At 39.4% G+C, this 23521-nt stretch overlaps 1 protein-coding gene across 2 annotated transcripts in view; it reads right to left on the bottom strand.

Moving 5' to 3' along the window:
• Positions 1-20736, bottom strand: part of stac (SH3 and cysteine rich domain) — a 31051-nt gene extending 10315 nt beyond the window's left edge. Inside the window, exons 1-8 of one of the 2 annotated variants that reach the window (XM_061062715.1) lie at positions 20253-20736; positions 18940-18972; positions 16956-17289; positions 9400-9533; positions 4698-4779; positions 4421-4527; positions 2788-2869; positions 2231-2298 (exon numbers count right to left, since the gene is read on the bottom strand). In XM_061062715.1, the coding sequence (XP_060918698.1) occupies positions 2231-2298; positions 2788-2869; positions 4421-4527; positions 4698-4779; positions 9400-9533; positions 16956-17289; positions 18940-18972; positions 20253-20366 (954 nt within the window). In that variant the 5' untranslated portion in view covers positions 20367-20736. The remainder of the gene's footprint in view (positions 1-2230; positions 2299-2787; positions 2870-4420; positions 4528-4697; positions 4780-9399; positions 9534-16955; positions 17290-18939; positions 18973-20252) is intronic. The other variant, XM_061062716.1, reaches the window with a different exon arrangement.
• Positions 20737-23521: the final 2785 nt, after the last annotated feature.

The following is a 23521-nucleotide window of genomic DNA, read 5'->3' as shown; positions in this document are numbered from 1 at the left end:
ATGTAAAGGTTAATCATCGCCCTATGCTGGTAACAAAAAGGGTATTGCAATATATATTTTAGAAGTAGCTGAGCATCACCGCAGAGTATACTGTGTGTGTGATCTGCACTGGAATTAGTTTCCTTTTTATCGCAATGTTTAACATTCTCAGATAGTGTTTAAGAAATATGCCTTTTTTTGTTTAAGTCACGTCTGAGCAAAATGACATGAAATCACATGAAAAGAAAAAAAAATCATCCAAGAATACCCACTAATTAATGCGTAAAAAGTAATACGTATAGGCTTGAATAATGATGGTTTCTACTCTTAAGTGTCCGTCTAGCTTTTGGTGCTGGACTTTTAAAGTCAGGTCTAGCTGCAGCTCAATCTTTATGTGTATAGCTGCCTTCTGTTGCTGGAAATGAAAAGGAAACTGAGTGACTGAATCAGAAGAGCCAAGCTGCGTTTCCTTAAACTGATGAGCTTCATTCCCTTCAGGTGTGTCGCTGTAAGTGTCACCTTTCACATTAACATCATATGATCCATTGTTATATGATAAAATCGATAATGGCAACTTTAAAAGGTTATTACAAAAAATGAAATGTCAGACACAGTTGTTGGTCGACTATGTGTGACACATTGTACTTCAAACAACATAAAAGTCGTTGATCGTAATAAGGAACAAAATCAAACTTCTTCAACTGAAAATCCAACAAAGAGAAATCCCAGCATGAGTCTGAGTATTTTACTGTCAATTGATCTCGGCTAGTTTAACACTAAACCTGAAAAGTGTGAACAGATGGGGACCCTGTGTGTGACTGCCTGTGTTCCCATTTGTGCGTGTGATCCTCTCATCTCAAATTGGAAGCTCTGGTGAAATAGCAGTTTTGAGCGTTTTCTCTGCTCATTACCCCGCAGAGCCTCCATCTGTCCGTCCCCTATCCTGAGCTAATGGACCTGTCTGCAGACAGACAAACAGCCCGCTGCCAGCTGTGCTCGGTCCAGCCTGATAACACAGCAAAATGCACTTTGAGTTCCTTTGTATTTTTTTGCCTTGTATGGTTATTTGTTCATTTTTTTGTTTGTACAAGTCTCTGTGGTCTTTTTCCACTGTTGACAATTGGGGTAAACATGTTCTACTATAAAGTACACAGGATAGATGTCTGCAAGACGAAAATATGTACAGAGAACATTGATACTGGAAGCACTTCTCCCACAAACCCCACCATGAAAGAGTAAAAGACATGTAAAGAAAGGAAAAGATTTGAAACCTGGCCATGAAATATTCAGTGGGTGGATACATCAACTTTTTTTTTCTTTCACTTACATGAATCTTGCATCATCAGCACTGCATCTAAAGAGAATAAATACAGCCGCTTGGACCCCAGAGCTGCAGATCCAAACATTAATTTGAGGTCAAGGTTTGTATCTATCAGCGCAGGCCAGCTCAGATTTGATTTGTTACAGCAGGAAGAGAAGTTTTCCTTCAGTGTCCTGGGAAATTCAGCAGTGACGATGGAGGGTGGGGGCGAGGGGGTGGGGGGGGGCAAGGACAGCATGCTTAATGATCGCAGAACCCCCTAGCTGGGTACCAGTTTTAACAAGAGTAACCACGCTGAGTTCACGCACTGGTCAGTGAACATATTCTAAACCCAGAAGATTTAAACTGCACCACTAATACACAACATAGTAAGAATCTGAGCTGCAGAATAACAAAACTGTGGAGAGAGGTGAATCTGAAAAGTTAAATACCAGAGCTGCTGACTTGAGGAAATTCCTGAGTAGACAGTTTTAGCCATTCCGCTAAAAGAGTACATTCATTTTTTAGTATCTGTTTTCCTGCTTGCCTTCTTGCCTGTGAAACACATGGATGCCAAACTGAGTCTGATATGTTTGTTTGTCTAAACTGGAAGCTCATCATTTTTTAACAGACCAATATAAACTGTTTCTACACTTGCTGAAACAACTGGTAAACGTCAAGCTTGAAACTTAACTGTTCATTAGACTTGATTTCAGACAAATATGACTTTATTATTCACTTTTTTGTTTTACAAAATATTTTTTTTAAAGTTATTGATAAGTTATTTTAATCAAGAGGCTGACAGTTCGATTCCATCCGTCTCAGATTGGCATAACTAAAATAAAAGAACATGTTTGAAGATTTAGCATCTCTATTTCTCTCATGCACCTACACTTGTACACTTTAGGTTTGTATTAATTAAATATACTGTATATGGATTTAGATTCTCACCGGCAAATCGTCATTCTTTCTCTCTGGCTGGTTGTAGAGCTCCGTCCCATTCTCAATGACTGTGAAAACTAAGAAGAAGAAAAAACACAAAGAAATCCCTTATAGGTCACATTTTAAAAACAGATTTAACATACTTATACTGTATATGCTACTTTCCTGGGGAAAAAAGTCTTTTGGGCCATAGGTGGATGCAGTGAAAAGGTCATGGGGTTATTGCCGTCAAATCAAAGGAGTCTCTTGATGAGCATTTCGTTCTTCAGATAGAAATGAGAGTTAGAGAAATAGCATTTCTCAAAAAGCCGCTACTCCTCCATTCTATGTATAGTCCTGCCTTGATCCAGATTTAAAGGGCCAGTGCCTTGCCTTTCATTACAGATATTATTGTGCAGCTGAAAACCCAAGAGCTACACACAAAGCTCTTTAAGGCACCATAAACAACAAGAAGAGGAGAGTTCAGGGGAAAACAGAAAATAAATGGATTGGGCTGTTTGGAGAAATCCCAGTGTCATTACATGGCTTTACTCCAGGTGCTCCAGTGTACTACATCAAGCGCTCACCATCATCGCTGTGTTTTCTCGACAGCTCCTGCCTGCTGCTGTGAGCCACCACCTCCTCTGGAACCTTATCCAAGTCACTCGTCTGCAGAGATACAACGTGTTTAGAGAGATAGATCAATAGATGGAGGGAGAGAGAGAGAGAGAGAGAGGGACATTAAGGTGATTAGAGATAGATATTTAGATAGATAGTTAAAGATGGATAAAGAGAGACATTGGAAGATATAAAGAGGTATGGAATGAGAAAGTGAAAGATAGAGATATGAGAACAGATCTTCAGCTATTGGGGGCAGACATGACAAAGCTTGACTTTTCATTTTTTTACAAATCCGCATCATTATGTTGTTGTTTCAGCTAACTTCATTTCCATTCACTGTAAGTAAATCACAAGAAATATTTTTTTTCCGGCCTCTGAAGTGAGCTGCTGTATAACTTATCCTGTTGAAGTGAAACTCTAGAGATAAGCGGGCAGGAAGTACAGCAAAGGACCAAGTAATGACAGAGTTTCAGACGTAAACGCTGCTCGGAAAAGGAAGTCTTTTTTTTTTTACAATAAACCTGTGGCTTTACCAGAACTACTGAGACATTTGCATCCGTTCCCAGTGTCGTCATGACGATGAAAGATGATGATTGATGACGAGTTCCAAGATTGGAAAGACAGAGATATGGAGGGATACAGATGGAGGGGGATTAGGAAGAGGGACGGTTTTGAGATACATACAGGCACAATCACTTACACATATGTAGATATATAAATATAGATAGATAGAAAGATAGACAGAGAGAGAGAGTGATAAATTGATAGAGAAATACAGACATAGAGACAGAGAGATAAGGAGACAGAGAGATAGAGCTAGATCAAACTAAACTGGAAGATAGAGACAGAATGATATAGAAAAACGGTTCAGTTTCTGAGCAAAAACAACCTTAGATGCGTCCGCTGTTTTGACTAACCTGCTTGGTTTAACAAAACTGCTGCTTAGCAAACATGTTGTTTTTTTCCGTCCACATTTGGAAACTATTATCATAACCCCTGCTGGGATCACATTGTCTCTCTTAGCCACACACACCCATTCACAGCTGCACAGGACAGGGCAGGATGGCCCAAACACAACAGATGTCAGACGTCTTCAAATCCAGACTGCACACACAGTTCAGCTTACATTAGAGGCAATAGGATATGAAACACACACACGCACACACACACACACACGCACACACACACATGGAAAGGAGGGACGGTGAATGTAGGTCTACAATCGGTCCAGTCCATCTTCAGAGCTGAAACATGCGCATTCTTACTGACATCTCCCCCCTATCTCTGCCTGGACCAGACTGCCTTTATTGGTATTGTTTACAGTCCTGCAGTGGCAGTATCTATTTAGATCGTCAGCCACAGTATGCAGATGTCAGTGGGACAAAATATAACATAATAACCTGAATTGAACCGTGGCAGTCTGCTTTATGTGTCTGTAAGAACATTTGAGCTCATGCAGAGAAGAAGAAAAGTGAAAAAATACCTTTTCTTGTCTAACTTTATTTTTGTTGAGCTCTAAACAAAGGCAGTGACAGGTATTTTTGAGCCAACAGGGTAAAAACAATCACAACCAGACAACGTTAATTATCATTTTCTTACCGAGTTTCTGTGCGGTGACTCAGACCCACTAGACCTCTTTGCCTTCTGCGCCAGCGACGTCCCAAATCTCAACGCCTCATACACAGGGTCAACCTTATTCCCACAAGCTTTAGAAGAAGAGAAAAAAACAAAACAAAAGAAACACTTTTCAGAACAGCCACATAAACTCAGGCAGGTAAATGTTATAAATCATCTCATGTGGTAAAGAGGTTCCAGCAGAGTGGAGTATGCGCTGCCACACAGAACCTGAAATATTATGGAGATTTAAGCTGCTCACCGATGGGCATGACTTCTTTGATGCAGCCGTACTGTTCCTGGATCAGTAATGGAGAGCTGTAGTACCGCCGAAAGCCTTTTGGCTAAGGCGAGAAAGAGAGGGAAAAGAAAGAGGCATCAGACAAATTGATATGCAACTTCACAAACTGAAACGAAAACACTGAATGTTACTCTGTGGAGTCAGACTTTTGAGAAGACAACAAGTTCTCAGATGACGACTTATTCAAACTTAAATCCTCAATAGTTCCCTATAAATATCACCTTCTTCACTCCTGTATAGAATAGAGAAATCCTGACATGTACCATGAAATGAGAAACAGTTGCATAGGCTTTAGAAACCCCGAGGGGACACGTTGGTAGTGAGTGGGACACATGCTAAAGAGACTGTTGCTGATTAACAAATGATGTAAGACCCAGCTTGCACTATCCTGCAGCAGAGGTGTAACATTAGTTCCACTCAATCAAAATGACTTTCAGTGTTTCATTATTTGATGGAATTTTTTTTTTTTTTTTTAAAGGTTTATTTTGGGGTTATTTATGCCTTCATTTTAAGACAGGAACGTGGATAGAGTCAGAAATCGGGGACAGAGAGAGAGAGAGAGTGGGGAATGACATGCGGGAAAGGAGCCACAGGTCGGATTCAAACCCAGGCCGCCCGCTTGGAGGACCAAAGCCTCTGCACAACGGGCACACGCACTAACCACCAGGCTACCTGCCCCCCTGATTGTTAAATATTAAATTGTGCATCAACAGTTGCATTTAATAGAAAATAGAAATGACTGCTTGAAAACTTCCAATGCACAGCTGTAAAAAAAACTTTGACGGTGATTAATGTTGTTAACTATAATAGTCCTGACTGTCCTGAGTTACCTGCCTGTCATATCCTCCTTCCATCTCCACAGGCCGTGAACATTTATCATTTATATAACCATTACCCTCCTGCATCCGATCCAATCAATACTTCCCAATCAGCTCTGAATCCTGGTAAAATAAAGAAATAAGACCGAGGATTGAAATGCTCCTCAAACTCTGCAGTAATGATTAATGGTGACTGACGTCTAACTTCAGGTTTATTTAAAGCGCACTAAGATGCTGTGTTATTTTGACACGTTCTTTCTTGATTATTTCTGCATATTTTGAGACCTCTACATTGATTGCCTTTTTCCTTTTTTCACCCCCTCTTTGTTTACATTCCTCCAATTCAAGTGGCAGGTGTTGAAACCCGCATTGCTAATAAGTCCTGATTAATTCTTCTTCTGACACCTCTCACCATGAGGCAGCGTCCACCAAGGCTTGATGAAGAAGAAACCCTTGAGCTTTTCAGGTCCATTTCAAGAACTGAGATTTCAGATTTTAAGGTGGCAAGCTTCTTAAGGGAAAGGTTCAAAGAGCTTGTTGGGAGTTTATCTCCTTCATTTGACTAACAGAAGACCCCACTCACAGTCACTGACATTAGAGGACTCTGATGCTGTGACAGCAGTGACTACAGACGTAGTGTGGATTGAGGAAATATGGGAAAAGTCACAGAACAAGATGAGATAAAATAGATTTTTGTATCTATAAGGAAACTCTATTGCCAGATTGCCCCACATTTATTGACCAAAGATATGCGTACCACTAAAGAGCATTAAATATAATATTAGGGGGGCAATGCAAAGAAACAGGGCCTGATAGAACAACAATAGAAATACAATAAGTTAAGAAGAAAAAAAACTAAGAAGGAGGCTAGTTAGATTTGTTTCTCATGTGTGTTAGCTTTAAAAATATGCATGTTTCCATTCATCAAAAATCAAAGAGAGGACAATACTACCTATTACACACATTCACACATTTTTCCGTCACTGAAGTGCTGACTGCTGAAAGCTGCAAGTTTTTGAACGGTGTTAAAAGGGCACAAAGGCACAAAAGAAGAAGGGAAGAGGCAATCACAATGAGTAAACATGAACCGGGTGACCCTGAGGAGAGTTGTTTTGTTGGTGTTATGCAGGACACTTTCTACCAATTTGTTGTTCTATTTCCTGCACTTCAGTTTTCCTTTGTTGCATTTAGAGCTTCTTACTGTCACATTTTATTTTGCTCCTTTGTACTCATTTTAAGGTGTTGTTACTCACCCTTTCCTCTTGTTTCCGAAGCTTTATTCTCGATATTTGTGTGTTTGCTGTGCCATTATACGACCCACCCTAATTGTTCTCTCCTGCAGCTGATTAGCTCAATCCTGACGCTGTATTTAGTCGCCGTGTATCTGCCAGTTCCTCTTTGTACAAACTTTCCAGCATTTTGAAGCATTTATCCTGATTGTTAACGGAACTATGCTCTCCTCACTTTTACTTTATTCCTGATTTATTTGGCTCCTTGGACTGGTTTTCTGGCTTCTACAGTGCTGCCTTCTCTTTTCCCAGTAAGTCTGAGGTTTTCCTTGTTTGTTAATAAATCATTTATTCTGCACTAGTCTGCTTTTTGTCCTCCTGTGTTTCTCATCACACACCATACTTACAGCTGTATCACTGCACTCTGATTGTATGCAGCTTATTCTATTTCATTTCACACCATTTTTATCTGACTTTTATGAATCATTCTTGTGATTTTCTTTACTTGTGTAAATAAAGCTGCTTTGCTCTGTCTGTTGTTAGTGTTTTTGTGGTCAATATTAAATAAAAACTGATTGCATAACTACCTTAGTTACCTGAATAACTAAACACAGTGTAGTGGTTCAGATAGCACTGGCTTGTAATAGAGTGTAAGGGCTAAGATCTAAGCATGAACTAGCATGTTAATCACTACATATTGATTATTTATCATAAACTGGCAGGACTCTGAGACACTACTGCTGGACTGGAGTTGACAAAACAGAATCCTCAGGGTCAAGAGATACATGATCACCTTCTTATTTTAAGAAATCAGCTGAAGTTTGCGAAGTACTGAACATATTGTTTCAGTGAATTCATAAGAAAAAACATTTCCAGATGCTACTTTCATGGTTCAAAAAGACTCAGAGCATTAGGTAATTTGATTCCTTCAGTAAAGTGATGTCAGGCCAAGAGAAACAAGCATAGCTAAATTAGTATCCAAGTTCGGAGCAAGTTGAATTTAGAGCTGAACTCCGCTGGGGAAACTTCCTTTTTTATGCTCGACCTCTCAACCTCATTTTCCACTCCTGAGAGCCGATCAATCACATCTGCAGGCCTCATCCCCACAGGCCTCCAGTGAAAAGATGTCTCAGAAGAGAAGGAGGACAGGCAGCTTTTTTAAATATAATTTTTTTTTATATGTCATTTTTACTTTTTTATTTACACCAATTCAACAAATCTAACTTATTAGGGTCATATTTCTCAGTTAAATACTGTGCAAGAGCAAGACAGTGAAGGTAAGAAATCACACTTAATGTGACCTGACAGTGTGTTCAATGTGGGATGTGTGGGAATGACTTGAAGAGTCCCAGTTCAGTCTCTCACTGCCCGTTAATACGACTGAGAGTGATGAACATTTTGTTGGCATATTGTAACCGAATCCTCCCCCAATAAAACCCCTCAGCACCACCCGCAGCCCTCAACCAAACGGTCACATAACAAAGCCAAGTAAAGGTTAATGACGGGCAATAATTGAGAATCAGTTTATTGTCCTTGATCTAAATTATAATTACAAGCTGCTTTTTAGCAGTGGATACTTGGAAGCAACTGAAAATGACCCCAACAAGGCCTGATCCCAGAATCAATGATCTTAAAGTTGGGGGGTTTATTCCGGCAAAGGGCCATTATCTCTGACTTGTAAGGGAAATAAAACTGAAAATCCAACCTAAAACAGTTTTGCTCATGTTTTTTTTTTTTTTTTAAGTTGTAACACTTGAAATAAACCAAAAAATTAACTCCAGTTCCCTTTTTACCCCTGTTATAATCTGCATTTGGCGTTGGATTATGAGAGGATGAAACTATATGAACTTCTGGACTTATGTTGACTACACTTTACAAAGACTTTGTAAGTTTGTCGCTAAACAAGTTCAAATATAAATTGTTAACTCTCTGAAGCCAACTGAAACTGAAGTTAAAAGAAAATAGCAACAGGTTGTTTTTTAAAAACAGTATATTGGGCCCAGGATATTAATCATTAACAATAATTATCTTTGATTCACATCAAAAACTTTCCGATTTTTTGTGAAACCAAAAACTAGTTACCTCTCTTAGTTTTTAAAAGCTGACATTTATGAATAAAGGATGTGATAATTATTCCTCTTTTTTTACATCCCTCTTTTTCACAAGCAACAAGAGGCTTGACTTTCAGATTAAAAAGGAGACATCATGGATGAGCCTGCGTGATGTCACATCACAAAGTGGTGTCACATCTTCCATAGTGTCAATGGAGCTGCCTCAGGGCGATTGTATTGATCTTGATTAAAGGTTTTCTGCTGACGATGAGAGGGGCTTTTGCACTTTTCTGTTACATAACCGAAACAAAAAACAGAGTGATGATATAACAATGAGGACGATGACGAGGATGGATGGTGATCACAGATGTACCAGTACACTAACACATTGAGTGTGATTTCTGAATAAGCACATTCTGCTGGGAACCAGTCACACTGCCAACTCGGATCTGTCTGTTTTGGTTGCTAATGACATCAGTAATGATATTTGTGAATTTCCCAAACTGTTAACAGACAAGTGTACCGTTTATTTCATGTCAGTAGAATTCTGTGACAAGTATCTCACCAGTTTGCCCATGCAGCGCTGCTGTCCCACTCCGTTCTCACATTTGTGGTGCAGGCTCATCTTGCAGGCTTTGCAGCGGAGGCCGTGCTTTGCTGTGTTTCCCGCCAAGAACACCACATGTTTGGCTGTTGTACCTGATACACACACAGAAAAGACGCATCAGATTCAGGTCTGCCATGTCAGGACATTGACTTGTATAGTATTCCTCACCAAGCAGCATACTACACACAAAAAGGCAGAGGATATGATAATTTTTCGGTGCCTCATTTATTCATTGTTTTAACACACTTATTCCTAGCCAGAGCTTCTGGAGTCGTTCCCAGCATGCACTGGGAAAAACCTGTGAAACAAGATGTGGACAATTTAACAAGGAAAAAATTAAGCAAATGTGACACATGATATTCACTTCTGCAAAACCATTTTTAACAAAACTGCCTTTAACTGAGCCTGTGCTATCTCTATTATTTCAAATTGTTTCAAACTGCTGCCTGTGTGCAGCTCCCTTTAACCAAATGTTCGTGTCTCAAAGGCATCGCAACAGTTAAAGATTTAAATGACTTATCTGTGACGTAAAACTAAATAACAATACATAGGCAAACATTAAGCTTGTGTGCATTGGTATAGGCTGTGTGAAAAGATGGACGACAAAAAAACTCAAAGTTGAAGCCAAAACATGTGGAGCTCCCTCTACTGGCTGGTTGCAGTTTAGGTCATAAGCCCCGCCTCCTCCATGTTAACAGTTGGTACACGGGGCAAGCTATAAAATCAAAAATCACATTGAATATTTTTATTTTGTTTTAAAATTGCTTCTTATTTTCTTATTTTGCTGATATCCAAGTGTTGATTTTTTCGAGAAGATTTTGCAAAGGTGGTAATGGGGTAAAAGCCATGACTGACAGCTCCGTCAACAAATGCAGCTCCTTCTGTGCTGTGTGACAAATAACAAAACATAACATAACACAAGCATCATCCAACTTCCATAACTGTAACTCTCTGCATCAACCCATTAGAAGTTCCTGGGCAAATCCATCTGCAAGGTGATTGCGAGGCAGACCCAGAATCAATCCAGGGATTATAGATTTCATCTGGCCTAAAAACAAAGGATGATATCAGGACGATACAGGAACCGCTGGAAAACACTGCTGGAGAGAGGGACGTCTGAGCTAATTTGCTCAGTCTGCTGCAGGCATGATCAGGCCCTATATTGGCTGAAGGATGGATGGATGAATGAATGATAAAGAAGGTTGTCAAAAGTGGTTCATGGTTCAAGCAAACCTATCTGTCAAAAAGTTGTTTTTACCTTTAAAATGTAAACACCCTGAAGCATCACAGATAGCATTCCTGATCAGGGCACACACACTATCCTGAGTATTTTGTTTGCTGTGTGAAAAAAAAAAGCATCTACCTGCACAGTTTGACACTGACTGTCCCTCATGGGAAAAGCTATCTGTACCCTTTTTTTTTTTACTGTGTGTACTCAGAGGGAAAACCAGACCATATAGAACATTACCCATGTAAAAATGAATTAAATCAAATACATATGTTTGTCTGACTGCACAAAACTTTGTCAAACAATTAAAGCTAGGGGCTAGCTGTTACCAAATTGAGAAAGCTTAAGACAAATCATAAGGAAGTGTAAAATGTACTTTATAAGAATTTGATTGATGTGATTTTAATGTGAGAATCTGACTTCACCCTTACAAACGATGATAGGAGAAAGGTTTCTCAGAAGGTAAACGATCTCTTTGTTACACATTCCATCACAGTAACCATTTAGACTGAAGTGATGTATAATTCGTCAGCCTTTCCACATTAACAAGAGAGGACGCTGTTACATAGTCCCAGTGCTGTTATTAGCTGTAGTCTGGCAGATGTGCACCTCTGGCTCTTTATTGATTAATCAATAAGCACGTGCCCCGCTCTTGCCCACACTCTGCGTGTGTGCGTGTGAAAGTACAGACATACCGAGAATTTATTGATCTGATGCAATGGCTGTAGAGACAGAAACTTTCATCACTGAAAGATTGTGAAGTTTGTTCACGGTTGTCGGGTGCCGTGAAGTTACTTTAATGGGTGTTGTGGCAAGCAAATACTGTACTGTGAACGTGTAGCCAAGCAGAACACCTGATCCCTGAACAGGACGTGTAGTTAGTGTAGGGAAAAAAAAAACCCTCTGTCTGCTCCTAACGTGCTGTCATACAAGCTTGTGTCACAGTTTTCTGGATCTGTTTTCTCAATTTAAAGCTCTGGTGTTGCTTGGCTGCGCATCACTGACACAGAGCCACCACACTTAGTTAACCTGAGACGGAAACCGAGAGGAATGTTATCCTGGACTCATCTGACAGCCATCAATCTACACAACAACAACAACAACAACAACAACAACACCATAAGCAGAGGCAATGAGCTGAACCTGCACCCAGTTTTAGGGCGCTCTGAATCATGTCGTTGTTGTTTAACAAGCACTTGGGATTTCATACCCCTTTAGGTCAGCAACGAAATTCTCTCAGCTCTGCACTCTAAGACTCTCAAGCTGATGTCAGTCTCTCTGAACGAGCAGGGCAGTATAAAACTGTATTTTTCAGGAAACCAACCGCGTTAGCACACACTAGAAGACTCGGCCAGAGCAGGAGTCCGCACACCAGCAGTTTGTAGAAAGATTCCACAGACAGACGATCTCACAGACACTTGGGTGATTCCAACGTGACTTCAGAAGAAAAACAAATATGGTGGACGATCAACATCGTTAGCTGGCTGTGTTCTGTTTTACAGCGAACAACAGAACAATACAGATGACATCCTGCAAAGACAGATGCTGCTTTATACAATTTGCATTGCGGTCTGAGGGTAAGGTGTCAAAGTACACAAATCCACTTGGTGACGCTTCCAAGTCTACTACCTCTAATTGCTGCAGGTATTCCGTCGGAGGCAGTACGACCAAGACTCGTCAATATCAAACATGTTGATCTTTATGATTCCCTATCAGGAAGGCCTCGAGTCAATATGGAGAAGTTAAATAATTGTAATGACGCCACACGCACTTGAGGATTCTTTGGATAAATAATCGGTTGCAACAAGTTGCGCATCGGACCACATCCCAGATCGTTTAAGGGGGCAAATCGGGTCTAAATTGGTATGTTGTGTTGCCAGCTTTAGTAACAAAAGGATAAGGATGGGGACAGCTGGCGACACAAACAGGAATTCCATTGTAGACCAGACTGTATTATTTCAGATTGGCCTGAGTGTGCAACACAGCCTCGGCCCTTCGATTGGCACAGAGTTTATGTATTGCCACTCTAAAGCAAACATGTGGTCACTTCTGGTTCAGAAAAAACTACAGAGGCCATTAACAAAATTCCCAAACCGATGGCATCAAAAAGGTGGTACAAAACCCAATGGTTGATGTCACAGTGACTTCTTTTTTCTAGTATATGCTTCATTCACATGTCAGTAAAGGAAAAGACTTCCACCAAACTTTCAATTTCTTCTTCATCTTTTCTCTAATTTCCCACACGTTCTTGCTTGTGTAATTTCCCACTCTTCTTCCCTACAGGATCTTTGTCTATCTGCACATCCCTTATAATACCAACACATTGATCCATAAAGCCGCCGTTGACTTCACGCCGCCTGATTTCCTGTGAAAATAACCTTCATCTTGACAATAATTACTCCACCTCCTCTTCATCCTAAGCTTCAGTAGAACTCTGACCTGAGCGGCATTCTTTGGCTTATTTTCAGACTTTAATTAGTTTCTCACACAGCCATTAGATACAATTAACCATTAAAAACTAAATTTCCCTGTCTGGAGAATTAAGGGAGTGAGGCTTTAAATACTTCATAATACATTTCTATAGGTGGAGTATAAATATATTTCTATAGTATCCATTTGTGATCATGGGTCTACTCTAATGAAATGTTTCGGGTACAAACAAAATGACAACTTCTTTTAGAAATGTAAATCTGATTTTAAGATTCCTGCCACAAACACGGGAGTTACTGTACAAGCTCAACTGTTTCCATGTTAAATGTCTGACAGAGAGAGAGAGAGAGACACTACGCTTGTTCTAGTGAGAAAACATGTCTGACACATTAGTGCATCATTTGTTTGTGTTTAGGCATTAAAGCCTCACTGAGTACACCAGCAGTAGCATTTACAACCTAACCTTGACTTTTGATTCCCATATTAATTTCTATCAGATGGTCACCCAAATGTGAAGTGTCTGATTCATTGTTTTCATAACAGATCAGTAGAGGTTAATCAAATGAGATTAGTGACTCATTTGCCGTGGATATCAAATCAATCATTTATTTTTTTGCATGAATATTGTCGTTTTTATTTATGCAATAATTGTCTTTGCCTTAGATGTTTAAAGCTGTATGTTCTTTACTTGCTCTGTAAGAGGCAGCATGTTTGTTTAAAAGGTGATATTTAAATAAAGTTGAGTTGAGAATTTTTCCTGCAGTTTCCTTTTACAACTGTCCTTTAGAACCGTATACAGATGTAGTAAAACAAAGTATAATCCAGGTGGCTCTTTTAGAGGAATTTGTTGCATATGTTCACAACCGACAAGCAGTGATTATTCTATTTTTATAAGCCTACACTGTAAATTACATGACACCCTCCGTCAGCCGCAAATAATCCTCCCATTCACTCATACAGACATTTATTTAATACGCTTTTTGGGCAAGGACTTGTGATCAATATCTCACCATCAGCCCTTTTTCCATCAGGACATTTTTATGTACCAGTGAAACTCATTCACTGTTAGACTCACAACAAGGCCATTTGCTTTATATGGACACAAACTACACAGTGCAAAAGGCTCCAAGCCAAACATTAAGAAGAAAACATGGGTGATAGACAATAGAAGCTGCAGTTACCTTGGAATAGTAGTTTATTCCTAAGTTGCGATGTCACTCACAATAGGTAAAAAAAAACATTTTTATAAGGGCTTATCCACCTGTTTTCAGCTAAAACTAAACAATACAGTGTTGGCTTGTTGTCATAAGTTCATGTTTTTTATTTTGCTAATACACATTACTCCATTTAACAATGAAAACTATAACACAAAAAAAAGAGTTGGTCTTCTCTTCCAGAAATAATAAACCACACACAGTAAAATATAAACAGTGCTGATGTTGATCTTGCTGCTGTGAAGTTTTAAAATATTGATAGTAATTTACTATCCTTGTTAAAATATGATTAGCCAGCCGAATATAGTACATGAGCTTTTGTCTTCATGTTCAGTCGAAAACTGAATTACTACTTAAGAATGTCTTTATTGCGCTATTACAAACATACTAATCTAGTTTGCTCTACCATCATCTGGTACACTTAATGACTGAGCCATGAACGGTTATTACATATTTCCCCCTTTTCTATCATGGATGATGCATTTCATTTTTAAGAAGCTCTTGTTTCATAAAGGATCGTCTTTTAGGAAGAAAGTGGGTGTTGAAAATTATCATGCTGCCTTCTTCAATATACGCATTACGCTTTTAGTCAATACACAAATGTAGAGTAGAATATAAATATATTTGGATGTAAATACTGATGGATCCTGATGGAAAGCATATATCATTATGTATTTGTACTTGAAAGAAAAATACTGAGATGTATGCACAGAAATTAAAAAATGATGTGGTAACACTCGATTCAGGAACAGATAGATGTTTACCATCAACTAGCTGCTAATCAGCCGTTTGGTGGTGGCGCTGATCTGTGGCTGACACACACACGAGAGCTCATGTTTATTATGTGCTGTCCTGAATGGCTGCTGATGTCTTCTTCAATAATGTTTATGTCCATTCATGTTGGCTATTCTGCATGATGACTTATTCTGCATGACCTTATTCTATAACTACTAAGAATTTAACGGCCTCATAAAACACTTGTTAACACCTACTGCTTTATTATAACTCTATAAAAGCAAATGAATGACTGGCCAGTATGCCTGTACCATCAGTTTGAGATCCCACTGCCACCACTATGCTCCCTCTCTCCTTTGGAAACAAAAACTCAGATACACAAACAAACAGACACACTCAGGGAATGCCATCCTCCACCCTGTCTCAGCTGCAGACTCCACTGCGTTCTCATTAAAGCAGGACAAATGATGAAAAGGGCAGTATCTTTTTTTCATGAGTGGACCAGAGGGCTCCACACCTCTCACAGGCCGGCCTGACCCCACAATGTCATTATCAACACGCACACAACCAGAGGCACATTTATGCCCGGCCATTGGACACCTCACTCGCAATGACACATGAAACAGACCAGCATTCATAAACAATGTTTTTGTCAGATTGAAATTTAAATACGTTTAAAACTACTGAGGATTTTTTGAAGTTTTCCTCCATGCATTGTCTCCATCTTCATACAAGAAATTATTTTCATTTAAGATTTTTTTATGATTGTCACTTTGAATCACTTTGTATGTATCATTTAAACCTGATAGAAGTGAAAATACTACGTTCGGTTTATCACTCTAAGTGACAAGACATATCCTCATTTGACATTTTTTTAATATAAGAATATTGATTGATTGGTAGCAACCAAATGTCCACAATTCTAAACATCTGAACTAAAGGCCTTCAAAATCAAAAGGGTTGACTAAATGCAGAGCCATGTTTATTTTATGTGAAGTGTGGGAACTGAGTTTGGGGTCAATCTTTTAACAATGAAATAGTGATGTTTAATGTTGCCGGCCTCAGACAGTAGACAGTCCTATGCACACCAAATTTAGCCATTGAGTTCCACAAGGTTCAGTGCTTGGAACCGATCTTTTCACCTTACTTCCTCTAGGAAATATCATGAGAAAACACTCCGGACATTCAACTAAAAAGTATGGGAGGTAGAGCCGTCAGTTATCAGGCCCCTCTCCTTTGGAATCATCTACTGGTCACGTTCCAGGAAACAGACACACTCACCTTAAAGAGGAGGCTTAAAACCTTCCTTTTTGATAAAGCTTGGCTGGCTCAGGCTTGGACCAGCTCGGAGTTATGCTGCTATAGGCTTAGACTGCCGGGGGACATGGCGCACGAGGCTCCTGTCTCTCCCTCTCTCCCTCTCTGGATGGGTTCATATTATTACTGCATGTAACTATCTGTAAATCTTCATGTACCATTAAAGTTACCAACCATATACAGTATCATCCTGAGAGTTCCTGAGCTCATGGTCTCATTTCTTGGTGCGTTTTTTATGCACATGGATTTTGTTTTCAATCTCATTGGAGCAAAATATTTTACTGAGAAGATGGAAATGAAGAGAGGCTCCCTGTGAGCACTAATATGTGTGAGTATTTTTGCATGTTCATCACACTCTTTCTTTAAAATTAGTTTACCGGTACTTTTTTTTATTTCTGATGAGAGAAATTTTTTAGTAAAATCTAATGAGGAAATCTTGAAAGTCACTGATGAGAGTCTTATTATGAAAAGGTTATTTTCAATGCAATGGTATGCAGGATTCTTTATCTTGTGTTTCCTGTGATCTTGAAATTGTAATTTGTTTTCTTTTCTGATCAAACTTATGAAGGAGGGATGCATTGTAACCATACCTACGATCATGTGATTGCAGACGTCACAGAACGTTGGCTTCTTAAAGATGTGCTCCATGAAGCAGTGGCCTGCAGAGTCGACCTGCAGCGGGTTGCGTGACTGGGAGCGCGACGTTGGAGGAGGAGCAGAGGGGATGGCCGGAGGGACCGGAGGGATGGGGAGGTTGGTGGAGTGCGGTGGGGCCATCCCAATGTTGCAGAGATGGCCCGTGCTACTGCTCACATCCGAGAGCAACTCTGTCTTGTTGTCGTTGCTTGTTCGGAAGAAGTTGTCTGCACTCTTGCTGCGGATGCTCTTGGTCTTGAAGGAAAGTGAGCGCTTAAGTCTCTGCAGCTGGAAAGAGAGGGAACGAGACGAAGAAAAATGGAGTGAGGGAGAGAAAATTACAGAAATTGAATTGGAGGATAGATAAAGAATGGGAGAGGAGAGAGAATAATTGATTTGTAGTAAATCAGTAACCATAATAACTTTAACAAATTATAAGCCTAGAGTCTAAAACCTTCCGGCAGATGTCTCGGTGTCCCATAGCCAACAAAAAGACCACTGCTTGGGGCAAAATATCTCTGCTCAGTGGAAAACCTTGGATGTTCCCTACCTGGAAAGTAATGTGATTTCCTGGTACGGGCAATGAATCACATCAACACTATTTCTCACATGCTGTGCTGCCGTTTCTGGCTCCTATCAATCTCATTAGGCACATCTCATACAGTATTCATATCCATACTGAAAACTCCTCATTTAACCTCTCAGTATGCACTTCCTCCTTTTGTGAAACCCACTTAATCCTGGGCTCAAACAAGCAATAAATATTCCCTGAGCAGCAGCAATAATGGGATTTTATAGCTCTGGTTTCTGGCTTCTATGTGTGGCTGACGGTCTCTGATAGAAGAAATTGATTTTGTTTTAAGTGATTGATGGGCAGAGAAGGACTCCTAATGATCCCTTAATCCTTGGTGTAAATTTATAACTGTCAACAAGTAAATAACTGTGGGAGTTACAGTTTCACTGCGGGGTGCTCAAGGTTGATCTGTCCTCTTCTTAGTTTGTTTATTAACTATGCACTTTCAGATTCTAAGTCAAAATAGTCCCGAACTTGAATCAGAATAACACAAGATGAAACAAAAAAAACAAAAATGCATTGTGATCTGTGGATCATATTTTTGGCCAACATGTATGAGCTGTAAGTGTGTGTGTGGAGCTTATCAGTGCAGCTTTGGTGTTGTGAAGATCAATCAATTCCACAGGTCACTCTGGGAACAATCAATTTGGAGCCTTTCCCTACCATTACCAACCACCCACACGCACACAATTACACACAGACACACATACACACCCACACATATTCGCACACTAACAGACGTGAAAATACTGCACGCATATTCTCATGCAGACGCATGTGCTTCTTCTCCTTCAACACTTTTACACACTGTTAAAGAATAATGGTGGTCACACATAGTAATGTAAACAAAGGGGTTTTTACCTTCTTTTTCATAATTTCAGTATGTGTTCAGTATGTGTCTAGTTACAAAAGCAGTCATTGTAAGGAATATTCTTCTTCAATATTTAGAATATAAAATGCATATGAATTGAGATTTTCCTAAATTATCAGAGTGAGGAAATGTGTTCATGCATCGAGGAGCTCATGCTGAATTTCAAGAAAACCAAACCTATAATGGTTCTGTTATAAAGCAGGGAGGGTTAATGGGGGATGACCCAGGTGATGCAAAACAAAATGTAAAAAAAGCCAGTCATTGCATAATATAATAACAAATAATGTCAATAAAAAAAGTGCCCATAATGAAATATGAGTGATGATGGATTAAACCTGGTGTGGCATCAGCTTTACTAAGTGATCGATCCTGAAAGCAATAAAAGTTGTAATGTAAAACAACTTTTATCTTGGACATGCAGGTAAACTTTTGTGTTACCATGGACTAAATTCAGCAGCATTATGCTACAGTTTGCACGAGAATGGAGGCTCACCTTGCGCTTTTGATGCTCGGGCCTCACAGTATTCTTAAAGAAGGAATAAAAACACAAATAAAACAGCTTTTCTTAATTTTAAGGGGAACTTATTTGACTTGTCCGATTAGTTTGACACCTTCATAAATCACTTTTTTGTCCCTCTGAAGTGCTTTACTACTTATCAGCAGAGACATTGGAAGTAAGTGCGGTCGTTTGGCACAAGATTCAACATTAAGTGAGAAGTCAGCCAGGAGTCACTTACCCAGTGACTAAACATGCCAAAGTAAGAGCTCACATGCTCAAGCCCGACAAAACAATGCAAAAGTGGATATCTTCTATCAACGCTGCAGCAACTGAGAAAACTGACAAGTGGACTAATTGTGTAAATACTTCACAAAATGTCATTTAAAAATGGATTTAAAACAAAGAGAGAAAGTGTGAGTCTCTTCTGCTCTGTATGGGAGTTTTTGGGGGACAGAAGAGGAGAGCTGCTGCAGTGATCCAACACCATGACTAGTCCAATATTTTACTGCTAATTGTAGTCTGGGCGACATGTGGCCCACATAGATGGCAAAGCGCCTGAGGCAGCTTTGGATCTCTATTAGGAAGCCTACTTTCCTACATCAGACACAAGCTGAAAGTTAAACCCATATGCCACTTCATTATCTTTATAAAAGTAACATTAACACCGTATATAACTTTCTTCACCATACAGCTGTTTAAAGCTTTAAATAGATATAGGCTTTATCAGTGCTGATCTTGAAACAATACATTTAAATCCAACATCTTGCTTAGTTCAGCTCCAAATTGGTATAATGGCAATAATATTTTTAAAGTATTTTCTTAAAAATTATAAAACAGAGTGATTGGGGTTCTCAATGTTGAATGTAAACTGAACTTTTTTAATTTAATGTTGTTTAATTTTGTGTCGCAGTATGACAATGCTAATTCAATTATACCCAATGCGCTCTTTTTCACTTAATGTGAGTATTGAAGTACTCTTTCTCCCACTGTTAACACGCTATGTTGATGTTTTCTGTCCTAACCTTTTGATCATATATTTTTAAGTCTACCTATCTGTGTTACAGGAGTCATAGCATCCGTCCTTTCAGCATCCGGCTGTTAAACAGTTTTAAAAAGATGATAAGTGTGGGATGAAACACAGATTTGTTGTTCTTTTGAGGGGGAGCTGACCCTTGTTGAAGTTGTATTTAATGTCATGTTAATAAGTTTGTTCAGTCTTTTATGAGAGTTGGTCCGATGTACAACAGTAACATGTCTATACAGAGTAAGAGTAAATAGTAGGCTAAGTATCAACAGGAGAATCTTACCTTGGTTTCCTGCTGAGTGGCGTTCGCCGTTGGGGATTTCGGAGTCTCATTCTGATCCCGTTCGTCCTCTTTGCCCCCACTTTCGTCCTGAATCGTGTTGACCGGCGGGATCATCCTCACGTTTTAGGGATCTCTAAAAAAATGTTGCTCTGGAGAGTTTGTTCCCTCCCCAAGCTGTTGACATCCTGTCCGTTCCTCTACAGCCACCGCGACCCGAAGATAGGAGAAGTCATCCAGACCCAAATAAAGCTCCTGCTGCTGCGTTCGACGGAATCCCCTCTCGCGGACAGGAAAAGATAAGATGTCTTCAGGAGGAAAGGAAAGGAGTTATTCTACTTCTTCGAAGTCAAAAGTAGAGAGCCGGTCTGTTTCAGCTTAGAAGTATCCTGACCTTCTACAGGAGGCTTTCGCGTTTCTCGTGTCGTCGTGCGTAATGCTGCCAAGACATCTCCAAGTCCACGCTGTGCGCCGCGCGCCAAACACTGCCAATACACTGAGGGGCGGAGAGCTGTGACATACCGAGGGAGGGAGGGAAGGAAGGATGGAGAAGGAGAAATATGACACAAAAAAAGTCCGTCCTGCCGAAATTCAGATGGAGGGCACAGTAAAAATACTACATCCATATGTTAACCTATAGTGACACTAAGTTAAAAGATGTTGAACAGGATGTTTCTTGTTTCCAAGGCAAATCCACTTGTTTAATTGGATTTCCAATTTCCAGTCACGTCCTTAGTTATCTTAATTGATTTGGATTTTAGGCTTAAACAAGAAAGGTCACGTCATTGTTTACACTTTAGTAAAGTTTGACTCTCAAAGAAAATTAATTCAACGCCTTGCCTTAAAACAAGATTTTTGGGGAAATATTCCTACTTGCAACCCAGTCATGAGATAGAGAAAAAAAAATACATTTAATACAGCCAGTTGATGTGCCAGACTGTCTTGTGGGTTGATGTTGAGCTTTAGCTTTGCTTAGGTTAGTTTATATCGACTAGTTTGGCTATAATACTAAGTGGAGCAGCTACATATCTTTGTCAAAAAGAAACAACATCTTTAAGGAGGTAAACATGATCGCTTAAGAATCAGCCATGAGAACAGTGACACTATCATTTTTATATATTTACAAATCAATAAGCCATTATTCAGGAAATAAACAACATTATTATGACACTAACTTTCAAAGTAAAATATGAGGCATCTCCCCCCTCTCAGATGTGAATTGTGTGATGCTCTCTGTAGTGATGCATCACTCTGCATCCCTCCAAGCTTCCCCGTGATGTGTCCTTGAAGCTGGGGAGAAGGAGGCAGGCCAGACTGCAGCCCTCTCTCTGTCTCTCTGAGAGGAAAGCGAACACCAAAACAGTCCCAAAGAGTCGGGCCACTTATCAAGTTCAGCTTCAAGAGATCAGGAGGGAATCCCCTCCCGAAAAAAATGAAAATGAAAATGAAAAAAAAAGAAATATCTGGTATAAAAATAGCCAATCACTATAGCTATTTGTCTTACTGGAGAGTACAAAAAACATGTGTGTTATTTTGAAACTCCTTAGCTATTTGTGAAAAACAAAAAGCGCTCTCTAATTTACAGCATCATCAAAAGCATCATCTGATGAGTTTCAATTGGCTGAAAAAATACTTTTAGTGTCAAAGTGATAGGCCTAATAATTTGTTTGTTTAGCCCATGCGATTATCGCACCCAAGAAATGGAGAAAACAAAAAAATACAATGATTTACATGTATTTTCAGAGCGATCAACCACTCATAACAGTAGGTTGCACCTCTTGTCTTTGGATTCATTTAATTTCTGAACTAGCCTAATAAAAAAGGCTTGTGGTCTGCTTAATTAAGATAAAAAATCCACCAAAAATAGAGATTAGGGTGACCTGAAACACTAGGAAACCTGCATTACAATTTGACAACTCAAGGTTAACAGATTTGCTTCTTCCACACTTCTTGCTGTTAATCAGTAGCTTGTCCACCTGCTGTTAAAATCACAAAGGAAAAGCTGACTTATTATAATAATCATAATCATGCTCCTAGAAAAACATCAATTGTTAATATGACCAGTGTGAACATGTCAAATGATGGTTTTACATGGGGTTATGAACAAGCATTTCATAGCGAGGAACAATGACATTCAAGCTCTGTCTGTCTTTTCCAGGTCTTTATCAAAGCTCAGGCTGCAAACAGCCATACAGAGGTGTGACCAGACTTTCTGGGCCTTATGAAAAGATATAACTGTGAGCCCAAACACCACAGCCAAAGCCAACCCTGCACTATTCCTATAACCCCATCTACACTATGCTTTGAATCTTCCTCTCATTTGTTTATGTCTTCCTTTGAATGAGGAAGTTAGGCTGTTCTCACCCTGTCTCACATTACCTCTTTTTCACTTTCCTCAATCTTCTGGTTCCCTGAGACTATTGGTGATGCATTCAGCTTTTCTCACAAACCTTGAGCGCCATACATGCACAAGTGTAACTTTAACTCATTCTGTGAAACTTGGGGGATTGTCTCTCTAGCTGTTGGGCAGCAGGCTATCATCCTTTTGTCTTAACACACACAAAAACAAGTCTTTGGGAACACACTGTTTGGCTAAACACAGTTGGCTTGACTAAGATGGGACTTCACAGTTAGCCTGGCTAAGTGTTTGGGTTTTAAGTTTATGGACATTTCTACTCATTTAAAGCAAGCTGACTCATCCAATCAGATTAATTTATTAAAAATGGTGTATATTGTAACTCAGATGGTACAAAACATGTCACTAAACAAAGAAACAGAACAAAAAAACATGTTTTAGAAGTGCTTTAAAGACTTTTTGACTGCCTTTTTTTTCCAGGCACACATTTGGGACCCAATGAAAAAGGCACTACGACTCACGTTTGGGCCACGCCCCACTCGTTGAGAAACACAGATTTAAAGAAATGTTTTAAAATTTTGAAATATGCTTTCTTTCCAAATGTAGATAAGTAGATTGATTCACGTGTCATTGCTGTTTGTTAATTATGTGGCTTGGGCATCGTGGTGGTCGAAAGTTGGACATAAAAGATGGCCTGAAGAACATTTGTTATTGAGGATGTTAGTCTTACTTGTTACAGTTTATTTCACTGCATGCCTTCTTTTATGTGACATTTTGAAATAGTATAATGTCATTGACTGAAGAGTTGAATAGTAAAATTAGTTTGTCTGAATGCTTTTGAAATCTGTGATAGGGTTAAAAAAAAAACACAAATTCAGGAAGATTGAATAAAACCTTTTTTTTTCAACAATCGTAA

The sequence above is a fragment of the Labrus mixtus genome, chromosome 18, assembly GCF_963584025.1.
Source record: "Labrus mixtus chromosome 18, fLabMix1.1, whole genome shotgun sequence".
Lineage (NCBI taxonomy): Eukaryota > Metazoa > Chordata > Actinopteri > Labriformes > Labridae > Labrus > Labrus mixtus.
The sequence above is the reverse complement of the archived record's forward strand: the minus strand, read 5'-3'. Positions and strand labels throughout refer to the sequence as shown.